Source organism: Canis aureus, chromosome 27, assembly GCF_053574225.1.
Source record: "Canis aureus isolate CA01 chromosome 27, VMU_Caureus_v.1.0, whole genome shotgun sequence".
Taxonomy (NCBI): Eukaryota; Metazoa; Chordata; class Mammalia; order Carnivora; family Canidae; genus Canis; species Canis aureus.
This window is the reverse complement of record NC_135637.1, coordinates 20,473,293-20,491,116: the sequence shown is the minus strand read 5'-3', so window position 1 is coordinate 20,491,116 and position 17,824 is coordinate 20,473,293. Positions and strand designations below refer to the sequence as shown.

The following is a 17,824-nucleotide window of genomic DNA, read 5'->3' as shown; positions in this document are numbered from 1 at the left end:
TTTCCATGCATTTTTTCCACCTCATTCTAACAGCAACCTTTTAAGATGCACGTTCATGTTCTCCCCACTTCACAGATGAAGAAACTGAGACACAAGGAGGGGAAGTAGTTGCTGGAGGTCACACGACTGCTTAGTGTCTGGGAAAGGATGTGGGCAGATAGTCTGACCTTGGGCAGCGAGCATAGGTTAACTCCTCAGCTGTCTTGCTCCCTTTCGAGGGAGTGGAAAGGAGAGAGGCATATGCGGTTTTCCCATGTGATGCTCTCATGAATTCTGAGATGCTGGGCCCGCAGCTCTCCAAGGCGCCTCTGTGTGACTGAAGTCCTGGGCTGGGCGCGTGGGAGTGTGGGCAGGGCAGGGCCTACTGACTGTCATGTCCCTACAGCGGCTGTGGAGGCCTGCGTCCTTCACGGGCTGCGGCGGCTGGCTTTCTGCACAGCAACAAGATTGCAGCTCTCTTCATGAAAGTGGGCAAGAACTGCCCGCCAGCCGAGGAGCTGAGCCACTAGGTGCAGGACCTGGAGCAGCTGATTGAGAGCACGTGAGTATGGAGCATGGGGTATGGGCAGGGCACGCCCTGCAGAGGACAGTCCCCCTGACTCCACGTTCCTCCCTGAGCTCTGCAAGAACCCATGCCTCCTGCCAGTTCCTCTCTCCAGTTTCCTTTCTGCTCCCCAAACCTGCCAGATTGTTTCCTACCCCAGGGCCTTTGCACATGTTCTACCCACCACCCGGTTCCCATACTTCATTTTCTGTGGCTAGTTTCTTGTCATCTCAGGCCTTGCCCCAGTTAAGGATAAATTCCAAACCTCACCCAATTTTTCTTTGAGATCATCACTCTATTTACTTACTTCCCTGTGGTTATCACCACCTCTAATTACTCTTTAATTTGTTTCCTTGATTCTTGTCTATCTTCCCCGCTTAACTCTGAACTCCTGAGAACAGGCAACTAACATCTGTTACTCCCCATCCCCAGTGCCTGGACAGTGCCTAGCACCTGGAAAATGTTCGAGACACGATTGTTGAATGCATAAGTGGCTCTTGGGAGCCAGACCCCATTCTGAATGCAGGAAGACCAAAGTTTAATCAAAGCAGTATGGTCTCTGTCTGCATGGACCAGGTGTCACATTGAGGCCACCATTGAAGGGGAGCCTTGACTTCACTCACATGTCTTAAGAGCTGATGATGTTTGCTGGGGGGAGGCTCATGGCCTGAGTATGTGTACTGAGCCCCCTCCACCAGAGCCTCACGAGAGCCCCAGTTGTTCAGCCAAAGCCTTGATCTGGAGCCTGGTCAGGGATGGCAAATAGGTTTCAGCTCCAGTTGTTGCTAGAGGCTGCCCAAAGGACCTTGTTGTGAAAGATTCTAGAGCTACTCTTGGGTTTCACAGGAAAGAATGCTCGGATTGATTAGATGGCAAGAGACAGGAGAGAGAAGCACGCATGCCATGTTTGCCTTCTCTGCCGTGGGTACTCCCTCCACTTCACTGGATGGGCAATGGCCCTTGCCTTGCCTTTCAGGCCATACCAGCCCAGAGCTGCTGGCCAGAACTGTGTGATGGGCAGGGCTGTGGATTTCACATTGCCAACTCCCATTAGGAATCTGACTCCTCAGCCACTTGGTTTTCAGGTGTCTTCCAGTCCATCTGTTAAATTCCCAAGTGTTTGCTGAGAACTTCTTAAAGGGGTAGATGTCCATCAGCCTTCCATGATATTGGGAGTAACTTTCTAATGGAGGAATTAGAGATACCCATGCCAGGTGGTAAGGGAGAGCCATTCCTTCATTCATGCAACCACTCATCCATGACAGATAGGTAGAAGAGAAGAGAATTGAATCACTATGAGAATCCGGCTTACCCATCAACAGTGTATGAAAGTGTATTTCACTGTGTCTTCATGTTTGCTGGGTATGATGATTCCTCCAACTCTTTGTCCGCTTGCCAGGAGCAATAAGGGCTCTTTTGTTGTTTTAGTTGCCATTCCTTCATTTCCTTGAGAGGTTGCTGTTTGCATATTGGTCCTGTTGGATTTCCTCTTTTGTCAATATTCATCCTTCTTCTTTACTGGTCTTGAAGGCGAAATCAGATCCAGGGCCTCCAGGAGAATGTGCGGAAGCTGCCGAAGCTGCCCAGCCTGTCCCCACTGGCCATCAAGCACCTGTGGATCCGCACTGCCTTGTTTGAGAAGGTGCTGGACAAAATTGTGCATTACCTGGTGGAAAACAGCAGGTGAGCCAGAAAGACCGGACGCCTGGGTGTGCTCTGCCGCCACCTGCTGGCCTTCTTGGAAATTGCACCCTGTTGCACAAAGCACCTTTCTTTTCTCCCCCTTGATATGGACTTGACTTGAAAGAGATTACATGAAGGCCGTCTGGATGTTCGTCTCCGAATTAGCCTAGTTTAGGACCTTGGGACAATTCAGTTGCTTACTGGCAACGCCGGATCTCCAGATTAGGAGTTGGGTGTAGGATCTTGCAAATCTTAGGCATCTTTCTTCTCCCATGAATTAAGCCTATTGTCTTCTTACTAACCATGGCCCTTAGAGGAGTCATTTAGCTTCTCTGTGTCTCTGCTCTCATTTGGTAAGTGGGACAGGGATCGCTGCCATTCTGGAGAAGAGGTGAGAAGGGAAGATAGTGAGTCCACAGCGTTTTGGAAATTTATAATGATACTTTCTTACATTTTTTTTTTCTAGCTCAGATCAACTTGGTGTAAATGTTTTGTAGTATGAGCCCTCTTGGCAAGCATTTATCCATCCATTCATTCTTCCAACAAATATTTAATGAGCACCTAGCAAGTGCCAGGCACTAACCTGGGATGTTGGGGATACATTGGTCTTAACTGTCATGTTCAAAGCTTGGATGTTATGCTAAGGGATAGGGAAGCTGGGGAAGAATGTAAAATCTGAGACTTCATGACCAGTACTCCTTTCCAGCCAGAGGGAGAGGGAGAGAGAGAATATCAAGGAAATACATGAGAATCTCCTCATCTCTTGGTATATGAAAGTGCCTATTTAACCACATCCTCACATAAAATGGGTATTATGATTATCTTTCATTCTTTGCCTGTTTGCCTGGAAAACATATCTGAAAGTATAGAACAAATCCTTCTCTTCATGAACCTCACATCGTAGCAGGGAAAACAGGTAACTAGTAATTGGGATAATATATGATGAATATTCCAAACTAGGTGGGTGGTGTTTAATCTCCTCTGGGTGGTCAGGGAAAGTGTCCTGGAATACATGCAGTTAAGCTTCCATTTGAAGTGCCGGTAGGCATAAACCGGGTAAAGGTGTAGGGGAAAGAGTGTTTCTAGCAGAGGGACAGCAGGTGCAAAGGCCAGGAGGCAGGAGAGGAACTGGAAGAAATCCAGGCTCTGGAGTCCAATTACACCTTCTCATGAATTATGACAAGTCTCTGCTCTGTGCCCTAACGTGGGTTCAGGGCCTCTGTAGTTACTGCCTTTGGTCTATGACCTTGTGTTTTCTGCTGAATAAATCAGTCAAAAGGAATTAGTGATTTATTTCAGCAATAACGCCAACCTCTTTATTTATTAAACTTCTTATTTTTTTTTACATTCACACAGAAGTTGTAACATTAGTATATGTGCTGCCGAAGCGAGCACAAGTTGTAACATTAGTGCAGAGTCTCCCCTACCCTTAGTGATAACATCCTCCATAACCTGCACTGTACCTTCATAACCTATGAAGGTATGTTCTGTGTTATATGGAAGAGGTTTTGGTTCAAGAAAAATTCAGGTCTCCCCACTGGCTGTGGGGTAGGGACCCTAGAAACAACACAAATGTTTCTTTTTCAATTTAAACGTTTTTATTCCAGAGCAGAGGTGCATAAACTATAGCTCGTAGACCTAATCTAGCTTTCTTCACGTTTGGCAAACAAAATCCTATTGGACCCTAGCCTTACTGATTCATTTGCCAGTCATTTATGGCTGCTTTTGTGCTACAGGGACAAACTGAGTACTTGTGACAAAATCTTACGTTCTTCAAAACTGAAAATACTTATTGTCTAGCTCTTTGCAGAAAAAGGTTCTTGACCCCTGCTTTAGAGAAAAATCTCTTCATCACTGTCCATCACAGTCCTGGCTCTCTAATCAAGCCAGCAACATGATATACTTGACTCTGTTCTAACTACAATAAACTGTTCTTTGCTCTGATCTTTCTTCAAATAGAACCTATCCTGCCATTGCCTTTGAAGAAACTTCCCCAGATGGCCTTGTGAGTTCTTTGCCTCTCTTAGTTATTGTGGCCCATGCCAGGCATACAAAACTAAGACATTTCTTGTGGTCACGTGGAATGGTGACTACCTCAGACTTTGAACTCTAACCGTTTTAACATTTCTCTTGATTTGAAAACAGGTTTTCTTTTAAAAGAGTCTTTGGTCAGAAAATCTCTCTACTAACTCAGAGGTTAATATTGTAGTGGAGACTAACCAGGGAGCCAGAGCTGCTAAGGTAAAAAATTGGCTGAAGTTCTGACAGCCACTCCTGCTGCAGTGCCACCGCCTACTTCTGGCCAGTCTGACAGGCTCCTTCAGGCTTCAGATAGTCCTGTGCGTTCACATTTCAGCAGAACCTGGACACTGGCCGCAGGTGCCACTTGTTCTTGTTCTGCCTGAGATCTATTAATTACAGCATGTGCTCCTTCTTCCCTATCCACTTCCATATTCTTGGCAGTTACCCCCGTCCTGTTTATAAACCACTGTAATTCATCTACAAGCTTAGGAAATGTTTGAGAGCGGAAAGTATACTGACGAGAATTGAATAAATGCAAGTCAAGACACACTGCACTCTATTAGCTGGGTGACTTCAAATAATTTGATTTACTTTTCTAGGCCTAAATATCACCACCCTGGATTTAATAGTCATTTAACAATAGCGGTTATATCTTGGCTCTATTAATCAGCAGGAATTAGGCAAGTGTTTATTTTTCTTCCTTGCAATGATTCTTTAATACTGCATGACTAAATTTTAGAGAAAAGCAAAGAATAAGTAAATAAGGCCACTCTGCTAATTACCAACAGAGCTGGGATAAATATCCACTCCTCCCAGTTTTAAAATCCCTACTCCCCACCACCACCACCCCGATCCATCCAGTTTATCTGTAGCAACTGACCCTAAAACAACATGATCAGAGTTCTGATATCTGAGACTGCAGGAAGGCCCCAAGTGTAGCCCTGACTCAGTCTCACTGAGACAGCAGTGAGAGAGCAAGCAAACTGGGCTCTTTACCTCTGGATTAGGTCTTTGTAAACTGAACTCTGTGTCACAAAACAGTTATAATAATTAAACAAGAGTTGCAAGAATATCAAGTAATAGAAATGGGAAAGGAAAATAATACATAATTTTTAAGCATGAATGTAAGCCAGTGGCAATCTATAATTTAATCGACTGGGACTTGGTTTTTCCACTACAGGGAATACATATTTTCATATTCTACATAACCATAGCTAAATGAGGACAAAAATTGTTCCTTGATTTATAACTCCAGGTCATTTGTTGATTCCTATCTGATTTTCTCTAATGATTAATGCTTTTCACAAGGATCGGTTCCCAGATAGACTGGTTTTTTTTTTTTATGAAGTCCTAGACCCAATAAACTAGTTCACCATTTACCTTGGTTTAGAATTTTCATTTACATTTTGTTCTTAGTTTTCCATTTGTCCTGAATTTTAGTTTTACCCAATCTATAACTAAGAGAAATTGCATAGAGAAAATATTGTAGAATGATTAAAAGAAAGGCTGTTTTTTGAATATGATTTTTTAAAAATCCGTCGACCTGTTTTTGCAAGATTGTGAACTTATTGTGCAATGCTTTTCTCACTTCAGTATCCATGAGATTCTAATTCAGTAAGTCTGGGATTAGGCCCAGGAATTTGAGTTTTTAACAAGCATCCAGTTGGCATCAGGTAGATCATTGGACCACACTGTGGAATAACCTTTAATTGATTACGTATCGTTAATATCCTACAGGGTGGCATGGTGCTAGGTACTTAGTAACAAATTAGTTGAATAGATAATGAAAAGGGCTAAGGAGAAATGAAACAATGTGAGGTGTTCCTTTATTCACTCAGTGATTCACTGTTTCAGCCCTCAGTGAGTGGCTATCAGGTACTGAACTTTATAGTATTGCTCGTGTGTGTGTGTGTGTGTGTGTGTGTGTATAGATACAATACATGTATGGACACTATAACTAGAAAAGGCACTTTATGCATACTCTGTGCTTCCAAAGAGCATGAAATCTAGTGAAGGTTTTGAGAAACAAAAAATGTCATCTCAAGGTAATATTTAGGTGTTATTAAGGTGATGAGTGTGCAGAGAAGTTACAACAATAAAAATAGAAAAAATAATGTCTTACCTTTTATATAACTGTTATATTAAATGAGCTATGTGAAAATAAGCTGGTAAGTTGTGAAAGGCCATATATATGGAAATAATAAGATTTATAAATCTCTACCCCCTTTATAGAGATGGCAAGGTCTCCCCATCCCCATTGAGTGTGTTGACCAGATGCCTCAGCTTATCTTCCTTACTCCACAGGGTAGCGAATTAGATATCCCTGTCTGAATTTCCATCAAACGAAGTATATGTTGCCTGTTTCTGACGCATGAAATCTGCAGGACTGAGGCTCTGTGCTAATGACGTGCATCCTGAACTTTAAAATGTTTTACAAACTATAGTAGCTATTAAATAATTACTTGAACTTCTGGAAGTAATAAAAACCCCTGTCTTGAGATGCCTGAACAGAGTTTATCTCTTTACTAAGTATGTAAAATAATACTGTGGTAGGATAATCCTTAAAAAGTGCTTCACTGTATCCTTTTATTTGAGCACTATACATATATTTTTACCAATATTCAGAAAAGAGGGTATGAACTTTTTTCCTAGATTCCTTCAAGATCCAAACTTTACATGACAGTGGACTTCAATAATATTCATGAACTTGCATGAGGTTCATGGAAAGCAGCACATTGAAAATTCTGTGATGAATTACTAGGAGTTTTGGTTGACAAATACTTTCGTACATTTTTCCCTTTGAGATGTAGTATTGTTTGGTTTGTGCAATATGTGATTCAAAATAATGAGAAGTGAAAGAAAAAAGGTGAATCTCCTATGTATTAATCAAGGGGTCATCTAGACTATATATCCAACATGACATTTCCCACACAGTGTGTCTAGTTCTTCAGTTGCTACTTGATTTCTTGGTGTGTCTTCATGTGAGAAAATACAAAAAGCAGAAAAAAACCTATTTGTCTTGGCAGCAAGTACCGTGAACTATGAATTCAGTGAGTCCTAAATATATAGAATCAGAATTGAATACAGCCAACCTAATGGTCTGTTTTGAGAAACATCAGTCCTTTTGTCCCTTATCCTATACGGAAGGCACACTAAATTATTCGGTGTCCCCAAATACTTTCCATGTAGAGTCTGTATTTTGAGACACTTGATGGCTAGGAGATTTTAGGAGCCTTTAACAGGAATATGATGTAAAAATAAAACAAATTCAAGTTAGGAAAATGTTGGGAGTCTGCTCAGAACACCATCAGCATCACATCCCGTCCTGGCAGTCCACGTGGAGCTGCAGCTGAGTCCACGGCATGGAAAAGCTCCTCAGTCCAGGCATGCTCCACTTCCAACTTAAACTAAATGTATTAGAACAATATAATGCCTCTAAAAGCAGATTGCACCTTATAGTCTTCGTTCTCAAGGAGTTTAAACATGTCTTAAGAAAGGGTGATGCCTCTTTGGGATTTATGATTATTACTCATGGGCTTTATTGCTCATTCTGGTTTCCCACTGAACACCCGCATCACATCCACCGCCGAGCATCCAGAGGCAGGCTCATCGCTTCAAGTTGTTTTGACAATCATTTATCCTAGAGGCTGACTCCATTGTTCTGCATGTATTACATAGAACTTCTATGGAACATCAAACATATTTATTGATGGGAGAAAATTGTGTCTTTATGAATGTTTCTGTAATGAAACAGGATGAGGGATGTGGAAAGTCCCTGGCAGTTTCAGTCCAAGAGGCTCTCTTCAGGAAAAGAAAAATGGAAATGTTTTTATGAATGTGAAATAAAACTCTAAAAATGATGAGATGCTCTTCTAATACCCACTGTTCAATAATAGTCCTAGTGTCCTTTGTGAATGAAGAGGGCACTGCAGATTCTTTCTGGTTGCCACAAGTGTTAAGTGTTCACAGTTAGAAGCAATGAGCATAAAAAAAAAAAAAGAAAAAAGAAAAAAAAAAAAGAAGCAATGAGCATTACACACCTCTCCCCGTGTTTCCTCACAGCCTGGACAGTGACTACTCTCACAGATGTTAAGACCCTTTCCGTGGTTGTTAGAAGGATACTGATTACCGATTTAGGGAGAAGTTCTTAATCTCCTCCTGCATCCCGGTCCCTTCCCTTGACAGACATCAGTGCAAGTGAAACAGGGTCTTAAGTTTAATACCATTGACAAGATAACCCTCCCTCTCTGGAGCAGTGGCTCACCATAAGGCTATTACCTTGTTGGCCATGAACCATATCTCTTTGCTGCCTGCTAATGCTTTGCTCCTTTCTTTTCTTTTCTCTTTTAATTTGCATATAGAAGAGCTAGCAACCTCACTTGGCAAAGCTAACTGCTGATGTAGCTAACGATAACGCACTATGGCATCACTTGAATCTCAAAAATTAGAAGAAAATAAAGAGCTAACATGTATTACCGTATTACTTATTTTTCCAAAAGCCAGAGCCTACTTTAATTTTGCCAAAATTGTGTTGGAGAGTTATTTCAGTGTGGGCTAGGTCATAGCATTTGAATTGTATGGAAAGGTCAAATGAGAGAACTACAGGGGGTGCGAAGGAGTTGATTGAATGAGAATAAAGACTGTCGATGCGAAATATAGGGACACTTGGAATACACCACAGCAAGAGAGGGCTTAATATTTTACTTTGCTTAGTTTAAAATCGGAAGAAATCAGTTTAGACAGACACAGCTTTTCAATAAAGGATGTTACGGAAGCCAAACCTCCCAATGTTCTAGGTAAGGATGAGTATGGTTATGTAAGTATCCTAATTATGTACCTGCCCAAAGTGAAAGATTAGGTTAGTTAATGGACAACAGAGTGATTTGACATAGTTCCCTTTAAGGGACTTCTAGTCTACTTCAGTCCTTTTGTGTTCTGAAATATGTACATCCTTCTTTCTCTGCAGTAGGCCTTGCTAGCCTAAACATGTCTATGAATTCAGCAGCTTCTTCTCCCTAGAGGACTGGAGAATATGACACAGAGTAGGAATCTGAAATTCCAAAAGATGACTTTATAGCTCCCAGACAAATGGAGCTTTCTACTAGAAGAACTTTAAAATTAAGGAAAACCATGCAAGGCTGATGATGCTAACTCTATTTGTTGAAAACAAGCTATCTCTTCCCCTCCCCATCCTCCTTTTCTCTATATGTATGATTCAGGTAAGATTAGTGTCAAAATCCGTGAATGCCAAAGTTGATGTAAAAATCTTTAAAACTAAGAATTATTTTAATTCACCCACCTTATATGCTCTCTAGACTTCCTGCCTCCTTGAGGATTTTGTTTTATCATTTATTTCCCTTCTATATATTAAACATTAAGTTCTCAGAATGTTGCAACTTCAACATTTTCAAGTCTCTCTCATCTTATGGGAAACAACCCAAAATACCACCTTGGCCCTACATATCTTCACAGAAGTCCTCTTCTTTCCATTGTCAAGTATCTTAAAGAGTTGTTTTACTCAAAGTTTATACTTCTTTACCTTTTGTGCATTCATCTCAGTATAATAGGAAATTTAGGCCCACCAATTTCACTCTTCTAACCATTGACCTCTATGTTGCTAAAGCCAAAACACACATTTTTCATCATCCTTCTTGTTTTCTTTGTGATGTTTCGTTTCTGAAAATCTCGTAGCTTCCAGTACACTATACTTTCTTCCTTTTTTTCTACTGTTTCTTTTCCTCTGTTCTTTATTTTTTTTTCTGTTTCAGTGGATACTTTTATTGATTTAATAGATCACCAACTTTGTCTCCCTACCTACTACAATTGGAATTTCATCTTATTTCCATGCTGAGTAGTGAAACAATGACACAGCTGTAATTAGAATAAGCTACTTCAAAAAGAGAAGCCAACACAGCTCATTTTCTTCTAACAGGCAAAATATAAATATATGCACTCTAGAATGCACAATGGTTAGGCACTAAGAAATTCAAATGGGGTCCTGAAGAATGTAGGCAAATCCAGGGTGCAGTAAAGAGGAGCTGAGATGCTGTGCACCTCTTTAAGGGTTCCTGGTACTGCATCTCTTGGCCACTAGCTGAATCTTGACATGAGGGAAGATTTTAGCTAATGCCAAGGAGAGATGCAGCAAGTGCTAGGTTGACTTAGGGGCTGTGCACAGGAACCAAAAGGCAGGAAAGTACTAAACACTGCTAAGAGCATCCACCCCAGGAAGGACTTGACCTTCCAAAAGCTCTAAACTCGCACCACCCCCAGTGCTCACATGGCTGACTTTATCCTCTGTGTTCCATTTGGCACAGCAAGTGGCAGTGTCTCCACCACCTATGATGGTGATGCAGCCCCTGGCGGTGGCTTTCACCACCTCATCCATGAGGGCTTTGGTTCCTTGGGCAAAAGCTTCCCATTCAGATATGCCCACAGGTCCATTCCCCATAATCTGCTTAGCCCGAGCAACTGCCTCAGCATATTTCTTGCTGCTCTCAGGACCATGGTCCAAGCCCATCCAGCCAGCAGGTATGCCAGAGGCCACAGTGGCTTGGCCAGTGTTGGCATGCTCATCAAACTTTTCAGCAGTGACCAAGTCAACTGGCAAGGTAATTTTCACACCATTCTTCTCAGCTTTGGACATCAGGTCTTTGGCGATCTTGGCTCCCTCTTCATCAAACAGAGGAGTCCCAATCTCCATGTTGTTGAGCACCTTCAGGAAGGTAAAAGCCATTCCACCACCAATAATCATCTCATTGACTTTGTCCAGCATATTACTGATCAGCTGGATCTTGTCTGCAACTTTAGCTCCACCCAGGATGGCCAGGATGGGTCGCTCTGGGCATTCCAAGGCCTTGGCAAAGTAGTTCAGCTCCTTCTTCATCAAGAAACCTCCAGCCTTCTGTGGCAGACTGACTCCCACCATGGAGCTGTGGGCTCGGTGAGCAGTGCCAAAAGCATCATTGACCTAGACATCTCCTAGCTTGGAAAGTGAAGCTCGGAAGGCTTCTATTTTGGCTGACTCAGCTTTAATCTTATTCCCAGAAGCATCTTTTCCCTTCCCTTCTTCCTCTACATGAAAGCAAAGGTTCTCCAGCAGGATGACAGACCCAGCAGCTGGGTCAGCACAAGCTTTCTCCACTTCTTGACCCACACAGTCCTTTAAGAATAAAACACCCTTGCCCAGCATAGACTTAAGTTCTACAGCAACTGGCCCCAAAGAATACTTATCTGGCATGGAGACACCATCAGGCCGGCCCAGATGGCTCATAAGAACTGACTTGGCTCCATTGTCTAAGCAGAATTTGATACTTGGGGTGGCAGCCTTGATTCTCTGGTTGGTTGTTATCTGGTTGTTCTTCATAGGAACGTTGAAGTCCACTCTCATGACGACCCGCTTGCCCTTCACGTCGAGCTTGTCCAGAGTCAGCCTGTTAGAAAGTGATATCCTGGCAATAGAAGGGCTGCGAGGCTGAGAGCTTAAACAGCAGAGAAAAAAGCAGGCTGCGTGTGCTCCAACCTCGTGCAGAATGCCGAGAGCTCCTCTGTTCTTTAAACTTTTTTTTTTTTAATTTTTATTTATTTCTGATAGTCACAGAGAGAGAGAGAGAGAGAGAGAGGCAGAGACATAGGCAGGGAGAGAAGCAGGCTCCATGCACCAGGAGCCCGACGTGGGATTCGATCCCGGGTCTCCAGGATGATGTCCCGGGCCAAAGGCAGCGCTAAACCGCTGCGCCACCCACGGATCCCCTCCTCTGTTCTTTAAATGGCAGTGTTTTCCCAGGTCTTCTCCAAGCCTGTTAACTTTTTGTTTTTCTTTTTTTTTCTCCATTCTCCTTGGGTGATTCTATTTATATTCATGGCTTCAAGCATAACCTGGAAAGCTATGATATCCAAATATGTATTTTACGTTCTATCTGGATAATAAACCCATAAGATACTATGTTATCAATCATTCAGAAAAAAAGTAAGATATTCGTGGACACTTTAGTTGACTTTTATGGTGTTTAGGAGTTAAGATAGTAGTGGTAAGCACAATGATAGTATTGAGAGAGGACTCGTTTTAAGTCTTGAGTCAGTCATGACCTTGAGTAAACTGCTTTAATTATAAGCCTTGTATATACTTCATTTGTTTTTTTTTTAATTTTTATTTATTTATTTATGATAGTCACAGAGAGAGAGAGAGAGAGAGAGAGAGGCAGAGACATAGGCAGAGGGAGAAGCAGGCTCCATGCACCAGGAGCTTGATGTGGGTGGGATTCGATCTCTAGGGTCTCCAGGATCGTGCCCTGGGCCAAAGGCAGGCGCCAAACCACTGCACCACCCAGGGATCCCTATATACTTCATTTGTAGAATGAAGTACGCACTTCATAAGATTTCCATGAGGATGAAGTGAGATCATAATTGTGAAGAGCCTGGCACATAGATAGTTCACAATAAGTAGTAGCCCTTATTGTAATAAAATGATCTCTTGAACAAGTTTCACTTCTAATTGTAGAAAGCCAAAGTAGCACTCTGAGCCCAATCAGGAGACAAAAACAAAACAACAACAAAAAAAAACATGTAGTAGGTTAAAGCAGAACAGTTTAATACAAAGAATTATTGACTCTGACAAACATTATAAGATATAAAGAAATTCTGTGTGGTAAGGCAGAGAGAGAGTACCTAAGGGTAAACTTGAAAAGGGTATTAACAGATACAGAGATAATCCAGAAATCACAACACTGTGAAAATGTGTTCAAATACTGGAGAAAATGTAGTTTGGCTCCTGGAGAGCAGAGCTGACCACTGGTATGGCCAGGCCAGAACTGCTGTGCAAACAACAGCCACCTCCTGAGGTATAGACAAAGATAAGAAAATGACATGTGACAAGAAAATGGTTGTGGATCTGCAGTGGGAATCCAGGTGCCAGGAGGGGTGAAAGGTTGTTAGAACTTACTCTTTGAAGAAGGACTGACTTGGTGTGTGACCTTCTGGACACAAGTAGCTTTATGCAGGCTGTGCTAGGCTTGTCAGAGGAGTCCAGGCTATCTGTAGAAATATCATTGCCAGGATGAGGCTGAAGGGTCAAAGGACCACATCCTAGGCTTGTGACTGCTAAGTAGTAGTTCCTTACCAGATGTCCTTATACCCACACTGCCTATCCTCCTGGATAGTGCTGTGAATTGAAGGAAGTCTCTACCTCCTGCAAAATCTCCCCTGCTGCCCTCTACTGAGAAACTTAACAGTGTGCATTTAAAAAGAGAAATGCTTAAGCCAATTCTGTTGTTTACCATATTGGAGGTACATTTGGAAATGAAAGGCAATGAATTGATAACTGGCACAACAGACAGGCTTAACAAATACAGAGATAATCTAGAAATCACAACACCATAAAAATGTGTTCAAATACTGTGTTTTGCTCTATAGTTCTTTCAGTTCCAAGCTTTTTGATATGAAAAATTGGCGTATATATGTATAAGATAACTTTAGTTCATGATTTAAATATGAATATCCATTAGCATCATGATAGCTATGCATGTGCTAGAAGATAATTTAATGAATTACAATATAGCACATCGAAGAGTTGCTATGGTCTATTGAATCAAAAATCCAGTTCTTGAAAACTGCCTAAACATAATTTACCTATCCAATGTCAGTTTAAAATTTGCACAATAAGCCACAGTGAGTTTTAAAAATCTCATACAAATAATGATCCATTTAATATGTTCCACAAAGAAATATATTTTAAACAGTCTTTTATACATCTTTTATATATTCTAAGAGAGGGCTCATTTTCCCCCCATTACCTAAAAATGTTTCTCAGAAAAAATAATATAAAAAATTACTATGTTGATCATAATTCCAGGAGAAAACTAAGAATCCTTGAAAATATAAGCTTAGTTGAACTGGTAAGAATTGCTGTTATAGCAAAGTAGCATGGCATTAGAATAACTCCCATCAGTTATCAGGTTATCTTTAATTCACAATTTACAACTAACCATTTTGTAACCTCAAGAGCTGTTCCTTTTCTCTAATTTCTTTATCTCTAATCATAATTTTTACTCACAATTGACCATTTATTATACCTCAGTGATGAGTACTTTTTATTTTTTTTATCACACTTCATATTTATATTTAAATTATGTTAGCTAACGTATAGTACATTATTAGTTTCAGCTGTAGTTTTCAATAATTCATCAGTTGCATATAACATTTCTTAATACAGCAACAAGGTCTTATTTTCATCATTGCATCGATGGAGAAAGTGAGGAGAAATGTTGCATTACCTGTTCAAGAGAATCACTTCAGAAGCAGAAGGGCTGGGATTTGAAGATTTTTTTTGTTTGTCTCAAAAGCTCCTACTGATTTTAGGCATGTTTCTAACTCTAGGTCAAAGTGGAGACTTATATTTTATAATCAGAGGTGTTAGAATTGATGGCACTGCTTCTCAGACTTTCATGTACACATTGATTGCCTGAGGACTTTCATCAAATACAAGCTCTAATTTAGTAGGCCTGGAGTGAGACTTGAGATTCCAAAAAGCTCGTATTTGGTGCCTATGTTACTAGTTCATAAACCATACTTGGCATAGAAAACGTAAGCGGCAATGGGATTGGAACAGACCAAGATATTAGGGACATCTGGATAATCTGAAGATTTCAGCTCCTTGGCATTTATCTGAAGGACCTGAAAACTTATGCTCACACAAAACCCTGCACATAGATGTTTATAGCAGCTTTTGTTCATAGTTGCCAAGACTTGGAAGGAACCAAGAAGTTTTGCAATACGTGTATGTGATAAATACAAACAAATATTATCCAGCACTAAAATAAAAATGAGCCATCAAGCCATAGAAATACATGGAGGAAACTTCAATGCAAATTACTAAGTGAAAGAAGCCAATGTGAGAAGGTCACATACTATATATAACTTTAACTATATGATGTTCCAAAAAAGAAAAAAAAAACTGTGTTAACGATAAAAAGATGAATAGTTGAAGGGAATATAGGGAGAAGATGAATCATTTTCCTTTGTTTGTGTTAGGGCACTGAAAATATGCTATGATATTATAATAGTGAATAGATGTTATTGTAAATTTGTCCAAACCCATAGAATGTAAATATTGAGTGGACCATAATATAATCTATGGACACTGGGTGATTACGATGTGTCACTGTAGGTTTATCCTTGGCAAAAACTGATAAAAATAATTTATATTTATAGTGTAAGTATATAAATAAAAATAAATATATATTTTATATCCATATTAATTTAATAACAATTATTATTATTTTTATAAATACCTCTTGGTGAATGACTTTGATGATGGGAGAGAAGCTATGCCTGTGTAGAGCATGATGTACATGGAAATCTCAATACTTACCTCTTAATTCTGTTGTGAGCCTAAGACTACTCTAAAACAAAGTCTAAAAGTCAAATAAGAAAAAATGTTGACATGGGCAGCCCAGGTGGCTCAGCGGTTTAGCACCGCCTTCGGCCCAGGGTGTGATCCTGGAGACCCAGGATCGAGTCCCACGTCAGGCTCCCTGCATGGAGCCTGCTTCTCCCTCAGCCTGTGTCTCTGCCTCTCTCTCTCTGTCAATCGTGAATAAATAAATAAAATCTTTTAAAAACATTTTTTTAAAATTCAGCATCAGTCAATAAATATGCACATGGTATCACATAAGGAATATTTGAATGTGTCAGTGAATGTACAGTTAATACACATGTATGTGCATATGTGCATGTATTTTGAAATGTTGATTAAGATACAATGAATAAAGTATATAGCAAAGTCTATAATGTGTCTATGTTTCTATATGCTGATTAGAAGAGATCAAATATTTTATACATTGGATTTCTGTTAAATTTTTAAACAATAATATTTCCATTTAAAGGTAATTTTATTGACATACACAAAAATATATAGTGTTAACAGTTGTCAAGTAACTACAAATCAAAACAATTAGATACCATTTATTTTTCCTATAAAATTTTCAAAAATTATAATGATCAATATAAAGACTCAGTTCATGAGTCTGGTATACCAGATACTTATACTAACCAGTTTTATGTGGAAAAAATGCTTGCAGAAGCATTTTGGTGTTAGTGACAATTTGGAAACAACCTAAATATTCAACAATAGAAATTATGGCACATCTAGCCATTTTAAAAACTACATTGTTAGAACACTTAAAGACACGAAAATGCTTACAATATGAACTCAAATGAAAAGACACAAAATAAAAAGTACAGGGCAGCCCGGGTGGCTCAGCGGTTTAGCTCCTCCTTCAGCCCGGGGTGTGATCCTCAAGACCCGGGATCAAGTCCCACGTCGGACTCCCTGCATGGAGCCTGCTTCTCCCTCTGCCTGTGTCTCTGCCTCTGTGTGTGTGTGTGTGTGTGTGTGTGTGTGTGTGTGATGAATAAATAAAAATCTTTTAAAAAATAAAAATAGGGATCCCTGGGTGGCGCAGCGGTTTGGCGCCTGCCTTTGGCCCAGGGCGCGATCCTGGAAACCCCGGATCGAATCCCACGTCAGGCTCCCGGTGCATGGAGCCTGCTTCTCCCTCTGCTTGTGTCTCTGCCTCTCTCTCTCTCTCTATGTGACTATCATAAATAAATAAAATTTAAAAAAAATTTAAAAAAAAAAAATAAAAAATAAAAAATAAAAATAAAGCAATAGAACTCTAATTCTGAACACACATGTTCAGTCAATATCCACCAAGTGCCTACCTTTTTTTTGTTTTAGTAAGCACTGTGTAGGTATTTGGATATATTAGCAGAATAGAGGCTCCTGATTCATATACATCTTATGGTTTAGCAGCAAAAAGACAAGAAACAAAAGGATTGAAACTTTTATTTTTTTTAAAGATTTTATTTATTCACGATAGACATAGAGAGAGAGAGAGGCAGAGACACAGGCAGAGGGAGAAGCAGGCTCCATGCCAGGAGCCTGACGTGGGACTTGATCCCGGGACCCCAGGATCACGCCCTGGGCCAAAGGCAGGTGCCAAACCGCTGAGCCACCCAGGGATCCCCAGGATTGAAACTTTTAATAGTAAAATATTGATAGTAAGATTATAGGTGAGCTATATTTTATTTCTTCCATTCCCCCTTTTCTAATCACCTACATGGAGAGAGAGTTACTTTTACTGGAACAAAAATGCAAATATTTAAAAATGCAAAGAATCTATCAGAAAAATTATTATACTACTTAAAATGTTGCTTAACTAGTACTTTAGTACTAGTTAGTACTTGTGCTAACTAATCCTTAGTCTTTTTCGACTATTCGACCATTCCCTCAGGACTCTAACTTTAGACAATACTCATATCATTTTTTAAAACTTTTTCTTCTCTATTCCAAAGAAGCATACTGGTCTCTCTAATTTGTTCTTAAAAAAATCAATGAAAATGTAATTAGTTGCAATTAATATATAAGTATGAATCTTTGGTACTGGAATTGGTTTGCCTGACCCAATTTAGCTCTGTAATTCTATGTGATTATCCATCCATTTAGAGTAGTGCCTTGATAGTGCACATCTTGTTTGAATTCTCTTTGTAACATAACTCAATACTAATTTACCTACG

The 17,824-nt window shown here is 40.3% G+C and overlaps 2 protein-coding genes and 1 pseudogene across 2 annotated transcripts in view; 2 read left to right on the top strand and 1 right to left on the bottom strand.

Annotated features, from left to right (window-relative positions):
- The window catches only part of LOC144299630 (uncharacterized), a 34,685-nt gene extending 26,571 nt beyond the window's left edge, over positions 1-8,114 (top strand). The window contains exons 5-6 of the mRNA XM_077875019.1: positions 386-541; positions 6,554-8,114. Of these exons, the coding sequence (XP_077731145.1) occupies positions 386-465 (80 nt within the window). The 3' untranslated portion in view covers positions 466-541; positions 6,554-8,114. The remainder of the gene's footprint in view (positions 1-385; positions 542-6,553) is intronic.
- The window catches only part of LOC144299629 (small G protein signaling modulator 2-like), a 48,489-nt gene continuing 31,219 nt past the window's right edge, over positions 555-17,824 (top strand). Inside the window, exons 1-2 of the mRNA XM_077875018.1 lie at positions 555-559; positions 2,075-2,227. Coding sequence (XP_077731144.1) covers positions 555-559; positions 2,075-2,227 — 158 coding nt within the window. The remainder of the gene's footprint in view (positions 560-2,074; positions 2,228-17,824) is intronic.
- LOC144299468 (phosphoglycerate kinase 1 pseudogene) lies at positions 9,993-14,980 on the bottom strand (annotated as a pseudogene).